At 41.1% G+C, this 18,762-nt stretch overlaps 1 protein-coding gene across 1 annotated transcript in view; it reads right to left on the bottom strand.

Annotated features, from left to right (window-relative positions):
- FIGN (fidgetin, microtubule severing factor) overlaps window positions 1-16,634 on the bottom strand; it is a 141,676-nt gene extending 125,042 nt beyond the window's left edge. Inside the window, exons 1-2 of the mRNA XM_063118617.1 lie at window positions 16,441-16,634; window positions 15,374-15,559 (exon numbers count right to left, since the gene is read on the bottom strand). Of these exons, the coding sequence (XP_062974687.1) occupies window positions 15,374-15,398 (25 nt within the window). The 5' untranslated portion in view covers window positions 15,399-15,559; window positions 16,441-16,634. The remainder of the gene's footprint in view (window positions 1-15,373; window positions 15,560-16,440) is intronic.
- Between the last annotated feature and the right edge of the window lie 2,128 nt (window positions 16,635-18,762).

Genomic DNA, 18,762 nt, shown 5'->3' with positions numbered 1-18,762 from the left:
CTTTAAGGTAAAGGGATTACTGTTGCAGGCAGAGTGTCCAAGTTACATTCTAGTGACAATAAAGCCAGACAACTTTCATATTTCAGATGAAGCCTTTTTAATTTCCATAGCTCACCACAGAGCTACACTTCACTCTAGAGCCTGTTGGACCCTTCGAATGCCTGCCTAATTAACTTTCTGGCACTTCATGCTAAATTAATAGATCCCTTCTGTGCAGGGATCTCTCTTGCAGGAGAGAGAGAGAGAGAGAGAGAGAGAGAAAGAACACAAGATGTAGCTGTTTGTATACATCATATCTTTAATACTCTGTTCTATTCAAGGAGGATCAACATTTTTTGTCAAAAGAAGCCACATTTGCGGAAGGTGAATTCTGTAACATACAACTAAACATGATGGAAACTGGAGAAATCAACCTTTCTCAGTGCAAAACCTGAGTCACTCTGGCACAAGAATTTGGCTCCTAAGCATAATGGCACCTCTGTGCTTGTTCTGCATTATTCAAAGTGCAACCCTAAGCATGTTTACTCAGAAGTAAATTCCACCAAATGCAGTGGAACATCCTAGGGAGTTTAGGATTGCTTTCAGGAACTCTGCAGTTTCCATCATGTTTAGATATACCTTCCGCAAATGTGGCTCTTTTTTTAGGTTTTATACATTTTCCTTTACTCCATGCCACTCCCTACAATAGCTTACCATTAAAACCTGGACCATACCTCTTCAAGCCTGTTTCAAAGCTTAATGTACAGGATGGGAGTAACATTTTCAATGGCTGCCCTACTACAACTGCTGAGCCTGAAGGTTTGATTGGGTATTGTAGGACTTTATTGTCAGGAATAGTTTTATCTGTTCTTGTACAATATATAAATACTAGTTTTATAATGTTATAACACACCCACCCCACAAGCTCAAGTAATATGACAAAATACAAATTGGAATATGTTAAAACAATTTAAAAAACATATGGTACTTGCTAAGTTTGAAAGCTCACTTCTACCCAAAGAGCACAGTTCGAGAGAAATGTTTTGAGACAGCCATGAACTGCAACACTGTATTACATCTCACCTCTAACGGCTCAAGTGGCCAAGCTCATATTAAGTACTGCTATACATAGTGGGTAGGTACATATTTTAACCCAACATACATAGACATTCAAAAATCCTGGCAAAATGTGTGTCACCTGTTAATCCCATAGCATTTAGGTAAAATCAGTTGCATTATATGGGAATATGAAGGTGAGGTTGAGCTTATTCCCTTGCTGTCTAAAAACAACAATGGTATCCTTTTAGAGTATCTCCATAAGAGACATGCTAAAAACCTACATGTAACACTTCACAAACAGTAGTGATGAAGGATGACAGGCTTGTTTATTCACAGGGGCCATCATTAACAATTTGTATGTACAAACAACAAAAAGTAAGTTTTCTTTTGGCCACTTTCAAAACACATTATAAGCTTAGCTACATTACACCAGGGGAGACATCACCCTAGAGCAGTGGTCTTCAACTGGTCCAGATCCAAGACCTACTTTGTTCTCCCAACCTGCAACATGGGGCCCACTTTCACAATTACCCAACATGGCAGCAACAGCTTTGCCACAACTGCTCTGGACTTATCTTGCAACCCACTTTTAGGTCATGACTCACCAGTTGAAGACCACTGCGCTAGAGCACTTGTGTAGCCTAGAATGGTCCAGTAGAATGCTCAGAATCTCCATTTTCAATGTGTTTTTTAAAATGATCAAATTCCTAGCCCTTCTGGTCATAGATGCGTGTTATGCTCCCTCCCTGGCAAAAAACACACAATAAATAAATAAAGCCTGCAATTTACGTTAGTTTTTTAGTTGCTCATGATTTCCAAGTCCTTATTTCAAATGGGCTACATCTGAGTTCACAAAGGTTTATCTGATTATTGAAAGACCAGATTGAAAATGACCACTGGTTATGTGCTTAAAACTGTGTGAAAAGCTATATACTGAAAGACATGATCATGTGAAGTCAACACATATAGGACACAGCGTTTTGGCCCACCGTCATAAAAAGCAGTCCCCTGCCAATTTGTTGCCTGGAGCTGAATTGTGCTTGTGCGGGCAATTGACTTCCGTTGGATCTGGGAGCCCACATGCTCAGGTGGCGTGTTGTTGGTTTTTTACACAATCTACTCACTCCCCAATAATTATATGAATCAGCCACCAACATCCACCGCATATAGTCTCCGTCATCCACAACAGTAATGAAAATTCTATGAGAACTATATCAGTTATGCAAATTATGGTAACCACACCACAAAAATTACTAAACCACATTAACTATCTTGAGTGCTCTCTCTTTCTCATGCTATTTTCCCTAGTGTATATATTTGGATTCATGTAAAGAAAGAGAAGAGTAACTAAACATGAAGAGATCCTTCTTTAAATCTGTTTTCACACACACAAAAGACACAGGCTTATACCTCTAATAGCACTGCTAAACAAATTAAGAAATGCTAGAAGCCTCATAATGATAATGCCAAGCTACATACAGCAGGATATCTTCGAGAAAATCCCCATTAGAAAAAGAAAAGATGTAGATTTGTCCAACTGACTAACAACATGGGAGACATAATCGGGTACGTAATCCCACTTGGGAATGTCAAAATGTCCAGCTGATACGGGTAACGTTTGCGTTGGTGTTGGATGGGGGAGGAACTATTGCTTTCTGTTCTTTTCATTTATGTATTTATATCCCATCTTTTCGTTTGGCAGGAAAGAGGCGTTATTGCTTTCTTGTCTCTTCTGTCTTGAAAAGCTGATTTCAAAATAAAGTTAACAAAATAAAGGCCACAAAAAGAAGATACATAACAATAACTCAAGAACACTAAAGGGACAAAGGTATTCACTCATTATAATTCTTAAGTCTATGCTTTTATTTATTTATATCTCATCTTTCCTTCAAGGAGCTCTGGGCAATTTATCACCACCTCCCCCATTTTATGCTCACAACAACCCTGTGAGGTAGGTTATGCCAAGCAACAGCAACTGGCCCATGGTCACCCAGTGAACTTTGAATCTGGCTCTCCCTAGTCCTAGTCTGAAACACAAACCCAGGGATGCAGAACCCCTTTCAGCCCCAGGGCCAGATTCCTTTTCAGAGAAGCTCGGGGGGGGGGGGCACGAGGCATTCCAGTGGTGGGTGGGACCAAAGGCAAAAGGGAATAGAGCCAAAATACAAATAAAATATCGGCATATTTTCTCTATAAAGCTCTCACTGCCAGTGAATAAAGTCGTAGGGGAGGCAATTCCTCCTTTTAAAATGTGGGGGGGGGGGACACAACTGCAGATAAGCTGGGAAACCGCCAGGCAAATCATGGCCGGGAAAAGGGGGGAAGGGTGTGTCGTGTTCTGGGGAATCCCAGAGAACTGGATTGGGAACCCAGGCAGGCTAGATTTACCTCACGGGGGTGACATTCTGCACTCCTGCACTAACCACTACACCACACTAGCTCTAGAATGAAAAGAGGGCAAGAAGAATACTTGTTTTGCCAAAAAGAGAGCAAGCAAAACAAGCTACTATTTTAAGTTGAGCAAGGGGAGTCCCTCTTAAGTTCCATCAATCGGAGGCAGGTGGGGTGGAGGAGGAGAAATGGCTCAAAAGCCACCCTATACCCATTTTAACTCTCCAGACAGTACAAAATGATAGTTACATTAGCTGCAACCAATACATATTTGTACAACTACGTCAGATTCCTCTGATCAAATATTTGCAGGGATAATTAATTGCAGAAAGGGGGGGGTGTACCAGTAATTAGGCTCAGCTCCCAGATGCCTACCCTTTGTATAGCTTGCCCTCCATAAATCTGATCACTTAACATTACTTCACATGGCATTTGTTTGGGTGGGTGTTTGTTTTATCTTAGATAAAGATAAGGGTTCACTGTTCCTCATAGTGGGCTAGAAATTAAAAAGATGTATGTATATGCAACCTTTGAGTCTCTCCTGAAAAACTGAGAGAGAGAGAGAGAGATTGATTACCAGGTGCATCTCACATGATGCTAAACATATTTGATTTTGGCTAAAAGCAATAGTCGTATCAGCGTCCCTAGTTATATCCAGCAAGTTTCTCCAGCATGAATTTGTTGTCAGAAACACACTTAGCGGGACTTGTGACAAAGACCATTTGAAAACAAAGAAAGAAAGTTTCAGAGGGGAGAGTAACATCGCAAGAGGTTGCCGCCTTTCACTTGGCTTCTTCAGATTCAAGAGGAAAAACAGCACCTATGTCTTCAATGCATCCAGCGTTCCATGGTAAAGAAAAAAAATGCACCAGCTGAATATATCCTTTCACACAGCTGTTAAAGACGGAAGGTACCCCACCTGGGATGGACTCTGGCAACAGTGACTGTGTTCACTATTATTTCTATTGCACGCCAACACGCAGGTTTGTAAGTGTGATGAAGTCAGCCAAGAAGACGTCCATCCCTCTTCTCAAATTGAGGCTGCAATCATAGGAGTGCTTCCTACTGAACTCCAGCAGGACTTACTTCCAAGTAAACATGCATAGGATTGGGAAAGATCTGAAGGAGGAAAGGGCCATGACATCCCTTGAAATTCTCTTTTTTATTGTTGTACAGCTGCTTATAGAATAGCATGCAACTATAGCTAAGGGTATGTGTGTGGAGGGGGGTGTAAATATGTCATCATTAAGGTTTATTATTTGTAAGTATAACAAACTAAGGAATCACATTCTGAAGCATTTAGAACTGGGAGAAAGAAAAGTATATTCACTTGCATCTGTGCCAAGTTAACTGAAAAACGCTTGCAAATAACAAGGCACTTCCTAAAACAAGACAATAAATCCACGTTTTTCTGCAGAAATGTCTGTATAGACACCAGTGTAAACTGCCCAGACAGCTTCGGCTATGGGGCAGTATATAAATGTTAATAATAATAATAATAATAATAATAATCGTGTAACTCACTATAATATTTTTCACATTATTGTTGTGTTGCTATTATTACAATTCTGGGGGCCCTAACACTAAAATAATTGCCTGTAATTGTTTGAAAAGAAGAACCTAACAAAAAAAGAAAGAAATATGATTTAAATTGGCCCAATTTGAGAAGTGTCACTGTTTTCATAGAGAGGGATGGTTTTAGTTCATAGATTAAAACCACAGTTTGCACCCTGGAAGAAAAGAACACACATTAAAAACACCAAGGGTAACATTGTGTACACCAGCTAGCCATTCAACATATTTCACCTTGAGCAAAATTCAGCACCCCTTACTGTATCCATACAAGCACAGTGCTCACAGCGATAAACCCTGTTCAGCCTACAGACGACCTCATGAAAAAGAACAGAGAATGGGCAACAGCAGCACATGTTGGTCCGGGTTCAGCATGGGCTTGCATGGCCAAGGACGAGGAAAGCAGGCAAAGAAACAGAAGCTTGACCAAGGCTGAGCCTGGAAATTAAGATACAAAACAATTCAAATACCAAAGGATCAATCGTTTCCTCAAACACGCTCATGGAATGGGCATCAGTTTGCACAAAAAAGGTGCTATCCAATTTGACATTAATGCTAAAGTCAACTACATGCGAACAACTTCTAAACCAGAGAGCTCCGGCTATTGGGCGGTATAGAAATGTAATAAATAAATAAATAAATAAATAAATAAATAATACAAACAGCAATAGTGTTTGCTGGCATAGCAGACTTTCTGAGGAAACCCATCACACCAGCATACACTATTGTACTAGAGGTAGTTTATCCTAAATAGTCCTCAGTTCTTTAGATACCTGTGTTCCTCCACTTCCATAAAGCCCATACATTGCATTTGTTTCTGTCACAATGAAAGCATGCAGAAAGAATCAAAGGAAGAAATTAAAGATCCAGTCCAGCCTTCCCTCTATATATGCCATTAGGGGTATGCAGCTCTCTATGCACAAAAGAACTTCAGACTGGGAAGGGGAACTCCCACACTTGAAGCAGCAAATACACAACAGGGAAGAAAATATTGCTTTAAAAGACCAGATCACCTCCATTATTTTCTAAGGCCTATTCATGTGGGAGACAATGTTGTATAGTGGGTTGGACTAGGACTGCGGAGTTGCCGGTTCAAATCTTCACTTAGCCACAAATCTCAGTGTGAGACCTTGTAGCAATCCCTCAACCTAATTTGGGAAAAGACTGCGTGGAGCTTCCTTCAAGGAAAGTAGGATAAAATTAATAATAATAATAATAATAATAATAATAATAGGAATTGCTTTAATAATACTAATAATAATAATAATAATAATAATAATAATAATAATAATAGGAATTGCTTTAATCATCCATGTTCTACCTTCAAGCTGAAAGGTCATTTGGAAAAGTAATATTTCAACATGGATACACGTCACGGAAAGGGTTTCCATTGTCATATGCTACACAAAGTGTTCGACTAATTGTCATTACTATACTATGACCCATTCAAGAAAAGCAGCTGAAACGACATAAAGCAAGTTTAAATCAGGAAAGGCCAGTAACCATGTGCCCAAAGCAGGATAATCTGTATCAATACATTCCAGTGCAGGTTACCAAGAACTACCTCACCTCAGAGCTCCTTTGGAATTCTGTTGGTGGTACTGCCCTGTCTACTCAATAAAACCAAAAATCAGCCGAGTCTTTTAAAACTTCTCTCCAAACAATAACAATAGCAAACCCAAATACCATCCCCATATCAGAACGCCTCCAGCTGAAAGCAACGTAAATGACACGCGCGCACCACTCTCTATGGCTTTATACATAGAGATAATGAGCCAGTTAAATCCAGGCATTATGGCAGTAGAGGAATTTAACAGGGTTGATGAAAGAGTAACAAAGGAAAAAACCAGGAGAAAGCTTAACACAGTATATACTCCGCACATACCACTGCATGGCATATAATTAGCAACAGTTCAAAGTAATGGGGTTAATGAAACAAAGATCACAAGATGTTTCTTGTTCTTTCGTTTCTTCATTAGCCGTTTCAAATGTAGCTTTGCTTCAATAAGCTTCTCATGCTCAGATCACTTACTCTGGAGTAATCCCAGCAATGTTGATGGGTTGACATCTATGCCAGAGTCAATAGCATTTTCATATTAATAACAATAATAAGGTTTAAATCTTCACTATTTTGAAGCCAATTATGCACAAATAGTTCTGTCTGTGAGAAAAAAAATACTTATTTGCGGATTGCTTTTTAAAGGCATTTGTGGACTGTAATATCACTAATATTCCCAATATAATTCTCATATTAAAGTGCTGCCTTATTTTAACACATACACACACTGGCATCATGACTAGACTGGTGCATTTGAACTACAGTGCCATACAGAAGGTTCTTTTCATAATAAGAATGTCTTTAATGTTTCTATAAGGTTGCCATTTTTTTCTAGCCTTGCTCCTATGCTTTGAACAGCAGCCTGGCGTAGAAAGCAGGCAAGTTTCTTGGCATGGAGATCAACTCATCAGAAAAGCTTTACCTGCAAGATTTCTGTAGTGTTGGGCTGCTGTTAAAGGTACAGGCTAGGTAATTAGGTGAAAACCATAACAGCCCAAATGCTATGCATGCTTACTCAGAAGTCACACACACAGTGTTCGGTGGGATTTACTTGGGAGTAAGCATTCACAGCACTGCAATCATCGTATGTTAATGCTACATTCCTATGCATGCTTACTTATAATTAAGCCCAATTGAATGCAATGGACAAGTAAACACTGCATATCCCCAATCAAAATCTATAGCATCTATATTTAAAAAAATGCATTTACTGGGGGAGACTTATATGGAAGATGTAGCATCTATATATAGACGACAACAAAAAATTATTCATTGATTCTCTTAGTCGTCTTTCTCTTAAAAAAAAAAAAGAGAGAGAGACCCAAAATACATGCATGCACACACAGCCATTATGAGTAGTTGTTTTGTTGTTGTTTTCAGCCACACTCCACACCATAGGTGATATGCCAGAAGTAAATTTATATTCACATTATCAGCCCAAAGGATAAGAAATTTAATTTTTATAACTCTCTATATAGAAAGAGGCTCACAAATGCTAAACAAGGAATTCAAAATAGGATCAATTCTTTTCCCTTCTTGGAAACAATCTTGTAAGTGTCTGAGTACTCGAAAACATGAAAGAATATTGTTGCTTTTCTCAGCTCTTTTGATATCTCTTTCTCTCTCTCTCTCTCTCTCTCTCTCTATGGTGGAGCCATTCATGAGTGATGGCAGAAATTTCTTTTGAAAATAAATGGCACCCCTTCAAGTGTGCTCAGATACATCCTGGCTGGACCTTCCTGGGTGCCTCAGTTATGACTTGAAAAGGATGCTTGATTTTTAAATTTGTTTTAGGTATCAAAATGTGATGCCTTATATCAGCCTTCAAACCTTATTCTCGCAGCACCGACTTTATGAGTTTCTCCATGTCAACACGGGAGGCAGAAAGTAATCAGGCTGGTGAGAAGAGGTAATGGGAGTAAGGAGGAGAGGACAGGTTTGGCAATTGTTGCTGCACATCCTCGGGAACTAAGTTCACACTTTGCATGAGGCATAGTGAAAAGGTTAATGTTACTGCACTTAACGTTTCTTCATATCCATAAACGTAACTGTCCCCACTTACTTACACAGCAGCACTAACCATTTCACAAAAGTCAAAGCACTGGCATGAATTCTAGTGTACAAGAGTAAACTGTGCAGCCTACTCCTGTGCACCTTTACTCAGAAGGAAGGCCCTCTGTGCACAGCAGAGCTTCAGACAAGAATCGCAACCTAACACTTCCTTCCTGCCTTTCAAGATACCTAAGTATGCATGAACAGTCTTCCCAACTTATACAGAAAAGAAATGTAATCTAGCACATGCATATTTGGAATTGGATGCCACAATGCAATGTAAGCCAAAGAAAGAAACTTACAGGAATTAAGATACTGATTTTAAATCACAATTGAACCATTTATCCTTGTTTCCTCCAAACAAAAAGGTACAGGTTAATGTGCAAGTCATCATGAGATTCCTTGGGTTGCAATCCTGGACATAGTTAGGAGACTTCAATCCAATTCGCTTCAGTTCGCTTTAAGTAGCCTGAACTACGTAGAGAACTGCGGCCTTCATGTTCTCCCACCTCCAATATTAACATCATGTTTTACAAAAAAAAAAAAAACAAGTCTTGAGAAGATAGATCATACCAAGAAAAATAACAAAGTGGGAGAGAAACTAAATTGAGTTGTATGGATAATCCCTTTCCCAACATGTATAGAAAACAAATTATAAAAAGAAGGGTCTAGTTAAATCTCTTATTTTGAAGGGGCTAGTTTTTTAAAACCGGAAGGAGGCAATGTTTGTGTGTGTGTCTGTGTGTTCACATGTGAGTGAATTTAAGTAATCCATTTTCACAAGCATCCACACAAGAGATTCTACATGATCAGTAATTCATTGTTCTGCTGCGGGTGGAGGAGTATTGATGCCGTTTGTAATAATATTTCATGATACTGGATTTACATTCTATGGTTATCTTTTGCACTGCATCTGAAAGCATGCAGTTAATTCACAGTCAACAAGGTGCATTAACGTAATACACTTCGAGTAATGTGCTCATATGACTTCCAACTGTTTAACAAAAAGAATAATTGATAAATGGTACTAACAAAGAGATTATTTTTAAAGCACTGGTGGGGTGGGGGTGGGAACCCTGGTATCTCTAAAGAAAAATCACTGCATTTTACTTCTGCACTTGGGGGGGGAAAACATTTCACTTTAACTAAAATTTAGCCTTGAGAGAAAAACACACTGCCATGCAGCGTCTGACAGGAACCATGATTGACACCGCCAGAACAAAAAGGTGACTAGCATTGTTCCTGCAATACCTTGTTGTCAGGTGCCCGCATGGAGTTATGTTGATGCAGAGAAATCCAGTTTGCATTACAGCAGGATGGAGAGTTACTATAATTCTTCCTTTGGGCTGCAACGTTTTCTTTTGCACAAGGATTTCTATTAATATTCTACTGGAAAGGCCAAATTCATTCTGTTGTAAGAGACTTTTATTGGCATTGGTTAATCAACAGGTATTTGAACTCCTTCCTATCGTACATCTAGGAAACAGAACCAACACTTCTATTTGAATGGGATCTCTGTGTTCCCGTCCCCCCTACTTCCTACAAAAAGACTGATATGCCCCCATTTAAAATTTGACCTTCCTGGAAGTTTAGGCTTCACAGTCATGGAAGATCAGGATATTATATTCACAGAATAAAAACACTTACTGTGCAGCAGTCTGGCTATACTGAATTCAATTTTTTACCTTTTTCTTGCTTCTCATCACCATTCTTTGAAGGGTAGAAGTTTAAAGCATAAAAAACAAACTAGGTTTTTGTGTCTATCCAGAAGTACTATTAATGCTTGCAATTAACATTTATCTATCTATCTTTCTAGATATGTTACACAGAGATTTTATACTAAATAAATTGGGCAAATGCTATATAGAAATATGAACACTCTACACCTGTCTACAATCCTATGCCCACTTATTCAGGAGTAAGACCAACCGAATGCAAGTAGACTTCCTTCTGAGTAGACATATATAGCACTACATAGTTAATCAAAACATTGCAGACTCTTCCCTCTCCCTGCAACATTTAAGGTTCCCAGAAATGAACTTTCCCATAAGATAGATCAGTTTTCATTTTAAAAGATAACACTTCTAGCAGAAAGAGTTTGATGCCTTGTAACGATAACCATAACAAACAATCTTGAGTTTAAACTTCAAAGCTTGGAGAAGAGAAAAAGATCTGCTACAAAATAAAAACTTTTGCCTGTAATCCTAAAACACACTTACAAGTGAGTATGATGCCCTGAAAACAGAAGGATTTACTTCAGTGTAAACGTGCATAGGATTGCACCATAAAATGATACATATTTGGTACCAAAATAAAATTGGAAGCAGGGATAGGGGAAACCTTCAGTAAATCCACTGTGCTCTTTTTTAAAAAGTGGCCCTAATACTTAGATGCAGTTTAGCGCTATGCCTCCTCTCAAAAGATCTATGTTGATTTAAGAGCAACTGTAGATAAATCAATAGGTTCAAAGTTACTCTATTATTACGAACTTGCATCATTTTGCTTGGCTTGTGTTGTAAAAAAAGAAAGAAAAGAAAACCCTAGGCAGTTCATCTGAAATGTTTCTGATTATTTTATATCTTTGTCCGTTAATGGTATTCGGGAAGCAGACACGAAGTAGAGGTAAACACTGATGAAATAGTTCATCATGCTTATTGACAGCAAAAATGCTCTATTACTTGACAAAATGCCCATATAACAATTCCCTTCCATCATGATGAAATTCCAGTTAATTAAATAAACATGATGTCAATAAATCTATCATTTTTATAAAGCTATATATAATGCAAACTTTAGCTTTTATAAATGTATATATTAATTGAGGCCAAAGAGACAGATAGTTCTCTTTATTGGATCTAATAACACTAGATTAGACCAGCGGATTAAAAACAACATGCAAGAGTTTCCTACGTACAGCTATCATGCTGATTTTGTATCATTAAAATGGCTCCTAAACAAGCAGATTAGCTGATTAATTGATGATTAAGACTACAGGAAGATCAGTCATTACATCCAAATACTTCTTGTGTGCACACAAAGAGCTAACTAATTGACAACCGCACACGCATCGGAATGATCATTTTCCGAAAGCAATATTTTAAAAGCATGTATATAAATTCCCTGCCCCCAAACACACCAGTCTTGCAGCATTTTCATGCACAACAAACAGTTGCATTTCTCAGTTCAAGGTCTAAAATTCTAGAAGGTGGCTGTGGGGGAAACGCCTTCAATTCATCATTATAAACAAACAGATAGATAAGCTTACGAAATTGCAAGTGTGATCATGAAAAACAGCATCAGAACATGAAGACAACCTCACCGTTACCATAAGATGACTACAGAACATATTCTAGGGCAACATACACTAGGAAATATTGGTAATCGAGTTTTTATGTTGAATGTGTGCCATCAGAAAGGAGTTGAAGAAAAGTTCCTTGATGTATTGGTTGGGTGGGGAGAGTGGGCTAAAGCTGCCATACATTCTGTGCTTTGCTATGTTTGCATGCAAAGTGCCCGAAGCCATTGCTTATTGCCCAATAGCAAATACCAACTTGTATGCTAGGTAAGTGACACACACCCCAATTCCCCCCCCCCCCCGTCAGTACAGCTGGTTATTGTAGTATAATCTCATTTGTTGGGGGCGGGGTGGGGGGTGAAGAATGACAATCAGATACACAGGGTTTGCTTTGCATAGCAACTGCCGCTTGTTACAAACTTCACACAACAACGCCTCAGCATAATGCAATTTCTGAGTATCGGACACAAATCATCAGCAAATATAAACACTCACTACACTTTTGTTTAGAATTCAATAAGCAGCAGCCACAAATGGCACTCATTTCTGAGTTACAATGGAGGGGGGGAGGAAACCCTAAAAAAAATTCTGTTTCAAGGAACCCTTCATTCTGATGTTTTTATTAACATGTCTAGCCATGAAAACTGAGAACTCATCTGGAGAGCCCAGTAAAACTTCGCCTACAGTGTCATTTTGTAAAGGAGGTTTTGCAGTGCTTTGCTATAAAATATATTTCTGACCTGAATTATCGGTTCCTCTGGGTCCTGTCTATGAGACTACTGCTTACAGTAAGACTTCACATGTAGTGCATGCTATAAGGGGAGATGATGTTCTTAACGGGTCTCCTGATATGGCACAAAGCAATGCCAATTCCTTACCATACTTATTAACGGGAGTGGGGGAGGTTTCCATGATAAAAGAGGTAATAACAAATACAACAGAAGGCACAAGACTGATCAGAGATCAGAAATCTGGGATTCACTCTAAGCCACCTTGCAACCATTATCTGGAAAACAACTTTAAAAGATGTGGAAGAGATGCCTGAAAATGCAACAGACGGCAGCACAGAAAAGACTGTCTGAATTATGAACATTAAGGCAACCCGGTCAATGTTTGAAGTTTTACCCTGAAAATACCAAACTGTAGTTGAGAATATCAGATGCATCCTTAAGCAACTCAGAAACACAACTATAAAGAGGATTTGCTGGTTTTGTCATTCCCAGAACGAAATTTAAACACACACACAGGGTATATTAGTCTGATTTACCACTGTCCCTCCTTCCAGATAGATAGACAGATAGATATACTCAGAGAGAAAGGGCGTCACTTCAAAGCAGATTCCCTAACTCAGCCCTAACTTTTTTCAGAGCATAATTGTGACAAGTGGCTGCTTGACAGATGTTTCCCCTTGATAAACGACTCATTCAAAAGAGACACAGTAGCTTTCATTTCCTGGCCACAACACACTTTTAATTTACACCAGCAGAACTTGCTGGAGTGTGACTTGCCCTGACTCTCCAGCTTCAGGGAGGTTCTGCGAATGTGACGGACCACATCACTGGGCAAAAGCGAAACAATAACTCGGTGCATCTTCCGACGACAACCACTGCGTTGGGTTTTGCTTTAATTCAGATGCACAACTGATTACATTTGTTTTCTCTCTCATTTTCTCTCCTGTCCCCTCCCCACCCCCAACTCACACACTCTTAAGACTGGGCTAGTTTCAAAATCTTTCCACTAGCCAAGATATTCTACTAGGAAATTGAGAAGTAAGGATGGGGGGGGGGAGGAGAAGAAGAAGAAGAAGAAGAAGGAGGAGGAGGAGGAGGCATGATACACTGGGCTGAGGTGTGTGTGGGGGGGTAAAGTTTACACGTGCCGTACAAGATACAAAGCAGTGTAGCCCAGCCATGATTACTGTATATTACTATTAGAATTATTATTATCATCATCATCACTATCACCATCCAGGAATTTCATTTAAACAGTGGCTACCATTCGCCCCATCCAATTTCAGCCCCTCAGCACACTATCCAATTCCCGATTTAAAATTTATAAATGTAATATCCTCATCACAAGCAGCAGGTCCAATCTGCTGTGAATATATATTACAGCTTTAACATCACAGAGGGAAATCTCCCATCTGGCAATCACATTCGCTCCAACAGCTTTGAGAAAGAAAGGAGAGAGAGAGAGAGAGAGAGGGGAGAGAAAGCCCTGTCTTCCTGCTCTCCCCTCTCTCGGCCCTCCTCCTTAAAACATGTCTCAGGGCAAATTATGTGCATCTAAAATAAACAGTTGCAGTATTGATCGCTTCAAAGTCAACAAGTTCCAAATACAAAAAATAAAATTAAAAAACATGCAATCAGATAATAATTCCCATTATAACAGCAGCTCAGGATTACTTTTGAGATATATAGGCACCGACACCATCCTCCTTGGAAGGCATGTTAGGCAACTATTTGCAAGCTTTGCTCTGGATTCAGGTTTGCATTGTCAAAAGATCAGTGGCCACACACTTGCCCCCACCCCCATGCAGCAGCACCGCTGGCCATGAGTTTTTGCTCTGCTCTTATTTGTTTCTGCCACAGGCTATTCAAAGCGGGTCTATTCCCAATTCTGCCCCCTTCCCTTAAATACCTAATTTTTGCATGCATGTCTGTGTTCAGAAAACGAATCTGTTGTTATAGTTCACTAGGGTTGTGTACCTGGATCTGTGTACATGGCATTGGCAAGATATGTTGAAATCCTTCCTGCTCCATTTCATCAGACTTCCCCTCCCCCCATTTTTAAAGGTAGAATGTGTCCTCTTGCAATAATTTTAAAAGTCTGTTTCAGCACCTGATCTTTGCATTGTGTAATACAGCAATGACAAGCAGCCATATGGAAAAAAAAGAGGACAGAAAATATACAGGCCATTATTAAAACTGTAGGCTGCTGGGAGCAGAGGATGGGGAGAGAATTATCCATATGAAACATTTTATTCCCTTATCCTAAGCTAAAAACCCCACAAAAAAGTAAGAGGGGAAGATATCAGCTGTAGTACACAGAAACAAACAACTATTACTTTAAGATTTTAAAAAGAAAACATTAGCCGTGTGTTCAAGCATAGCTGTGGCCATGGTTTCCCCCTCCCCCTTTTACAGTCAGCGAGTTTACTAATTTACATACTATTGAGTGTACACAGTGCACTGCTAGTAACATGCAACTTTAGGTTTACAACCGAGACCAAAAATACTACAGTCAACGCAAAAATTAGAAACAAAACGATAACAGTGTACGCACACACACATAAAATTCCTTATTTATATTGAAGCTTTACCATTAACATCAAACATTAACATCTCTAGCCAGATCCACATGCAAAGTCCTCAGAGGCTTTCAGCATGCTCTTTTAAAAATTATCGTTTAGATGCAAACAATAAAAAAAGAAAGGAAGGAGGAAGTAGATCCTAAAACAAACATACCATAAACACTGGTGCTACTGATCATTTCTTGCTGGCAGCACAAAAAAAGCTGAATTGGATTTTTCTTTTTCTTCTCCTCAGAAGCAGGAATTCCAAAGGTTGCTTTTCATTAAAGCCACTTTTCCTCTCAGCTATCAAATGTCACTGCCTTGAAACGTGGTCCCTTTCGTCAGGTATTCATTTAACCTACATGCATATAATTAAGTGGGAAAGCAACATCAACAAAAAGGGGATCTCAGATCACAAGAGAAGAAAGAAAGGGGGGGGGGGAGAGCGAGCGAGCACATGACCAGGAATGCAAGTCCATGTCAATTTCACTCACTCCCATTGAAACTAACAAGAGCTCCAGGGAGGATAGTAATAGGATCAGTGGATTGTATATACCATTAAATTATACATCTTTCTCTCCGTTCCAAGCCAACAATACGCCCACCGTGTGTCCCCCAATGCACACACAATGATGATGTGCTTACATTTTACTGCATCAGCTTCTCTGACATATTCACGCCCCCCACCCTTAACTAAAATACTGCAATTTAACCCTAACTTTTCCCCTCCTTCTATCTTTATTTGCACTAATTTGCTTAAAAGTTAGTTTCCCCCCGAATTTACTTCACTCACGTCTTATCTACCCGTTATTGCTTTTGACTAGAACTTGAAAAATAAAGCGGAGACCCACTTAAGTGAAAGTGCATTAAGGTGCGAGGGGGGGGGGGAGTTATAAATCTCGCAATCGCGAACTCTTCTTCCTCCTACTATTGTTAGCAATGTTCAAGGAAGGAAAAAACCTCCACTGCGATTCTATCTCTTTACTTTCCACACTGCGCTTAGAAGAGAAATTTTTAAAAAAAAAAAATAGGCGGCGGGGATGGGGGGCGGGGGGGAGAGAGAAGAAAAATAAACCGGGCTGGAATATTTCCCTATAAATAAATACACGCGCTTCGATGTAATGTTTAAAAGGTGCACGCGGCAGGGAATTTAAAGCTATTTAAAATTATTTATTTATTTTAAAAAAGAAAATGTTAAAACAGAGCGAGCGGGAGGGGAATAGCAATGGAAGATCTTACCTGGAGGTTTGGTCGAGAAGCCCGGTAGGTTAAAGCCGAATCGATCCTATCTGTTCGTTGATGAATGGGGGCTCGGGTTAAGTGAAGGTGCCTATGATTTGAAATCATTCCAAGTTTTTGAAGGGAAGACTGACTGCAGCCTCTGCCATGTTGGAATTTCAAACCCAAAACAGCTGCTTTGCACAGAGCCAGCATGCCAGCAGCTGAACGCCTGCGCAGAGCGCCGCCGAGCCAAATTCAAATCACTTTCACACGAAGAGCCAAAGATCAGTTTTCAACACCCCCCGCCTCCCCCCACCCCCCGAAAAAGGAGGAGCGGGCGGCGGGGAGAGATAGAGGGACGCGCACCAGATTCATGGGCAAGGCAGCGAGCGGAGGCGCAATGGCCGCGCTGCTCCTGCCGCCGCCACCGCCGCCGCCGCCGCCGCACAAGGCCGGCCCTGGCTGCACAGGTCAGGTTACAGCGCCGGGGCGGCCGCTTGCAAGGAGACAGGCAAACAGTGCCTGGAGGTGGCCGGGAGGTCACGGCAGAGCAGCCAGGAAGCGCTCCCTCCCCTCGGGTGGCCGCGGGAGGGCAACCGGGAACTTGGCGACTTGGGCTCCCCACCTCGCCTCCCCCTCCTGCAGCAACGGGAAGACTTCTGGCAACCCGGGCACTTTCCCTGCAGCCGGGGAAGCGCCATAGCTCGAGTCCCCATCCCCACCCCCACCCCCACGGCGGCGAGCGTCTCCGGCTTCCCCCTCCCCTTCGCGAGAAGCAGGAGCAGCGGCGGCGGCGGCGGCGCCTCCAGGTCCTACCGCAGCGAAGCGGCGGTGAGGACGCCTCGGTCCACCGCGGTCGACGCGCTTCGGCGTACTTTGGGCGGCCGCGGCCCCGCTCCCCTGGCTTGCGCCTCGCGATCGCAAAGGCGAGACCGGCGCGCACACGCTTGGGGAGCCTTCCGTGGGGCTTCCGAGCCAGGGCAGGGAGTGCGCCGTCAAGGCATCGCGCGGAGGATGCCGGCTAACCGAGGCGGCGACGCGGGCAAGGCGAAGTGCGAGTAAATACCTTCGAATTGCCTTCCCTCCCGGCTGCCTCTCTTTCCCTACCCAACCTATTCCTGATTCCTCGAGTCCCTGCGCTCGCTTCCTCAAAACCAGTTGGCTTTTCGTAGTACGATCCTGTGCAGGTTTCCTCCAAAAAAAAAAAAAACCCAGCAAAAAATAATAATTGTTTCTCCCCCGCCCTCCTGCCCCATATGAAGAGTTTATAGGGTATTGGCAAATAAAGCGGCGCTCTTCCTTGGGAGTAAGTCCCATTGATTTCCAGATGTATTGGGCATCCATCCCGTTAAACTCAAGAGGGGCTTTCGTTTTCGTGATCCTATTTAGAATTGTGCTTATAATTGTGCAACTCTGCGTGTAGTTGTGCAACCCTAGACAAGTTCCCTTGGAATGTCCATGGAAGTCTTCTCTGTCTATGTTTCCCCGGGGGTGGGGGACGTGTTAGTCTGTGGCAGTAAAGACCAAAAACAACAACAACACCCCAAACAACTCCTTAAAGATGAACATAAACTTTTGTGAATTGCAGTCTACTTCAGCAGATGAAAGAAGAGTTATCCCGACTCTCAGATGAGGGGGGTGGGGCGCAGGAGTTCGAAATGGTTGTCACTATCTCTACTTCCTGCATTTCATTTCCTTCTGTCCTCACTGTTTACAACCTGCCTCCCAATGCATAACACTTTATGCATTGGATAAAGCGGGCTCTATGGCCATGCTAAACTTGTTCATATTTCCGGTGCCGCTAGACGCTTTGTTGCTTTTCTGTCCCTAATGACCAACTTCCCTGTAATAAGTGACATCATCAGTGACATCAGATGGGTGAACTGCAAACTAACCAGAGGTGGTCCCCAACGCATATGAGGGGAAGGGAGAAAGGACCCTACTGGGGGAAACCAAAATGCAGAGGCAAGCAAAAAGTCCCGTTTCACATACTTGAATGACTTCTGAGTAAATATACTTAGAGGGATCCAGCTTGCTTTGAAGTTAGAGCAATTTAACACTGTAAAACTGTTGTCTGAGTAAACATGCAAAGGACTGGATCAGACCTTTATGTTGTCATTGACAAGTGCCAGTTTTGCTATATGTAAAATGGGAATGGTTAGTACCATCTCCAGTGGTGAATTTGAGCCTTAAATTCAACAGGGAACGTCCCTGGAACCAATCTTGAAGTAGCAAATGTCATATTTCCTTTATTCTGCTTTAGTGAATCCTGACCCATGATTTTATTAGCAAGGATTCAGCCATTAGAATGCCTCCTTACAAAGCTCTTGCTACTTATAG

Source organism: Elgaria multicarinata, chromosome 2 (assembly GCF_023053635.1).
Source record: "Elgaria multicarinata webbii isolate HBS135686 ecotype San Diego chromosome 2, rElgMul1.1.pri, whole genome shotgun sequence".
Lineage (NCBI taxonomy): Eukaryota > Metazoa > Chordata > Lepidosauria > Squamata > Anguidae > Elgaria > Elgaria multicarinata.
The sequence above is the reverse complement of the archived record's forward strand: the minus strand, read 5'-3'. Positions and strand labels throughout refer to the sequence as shown.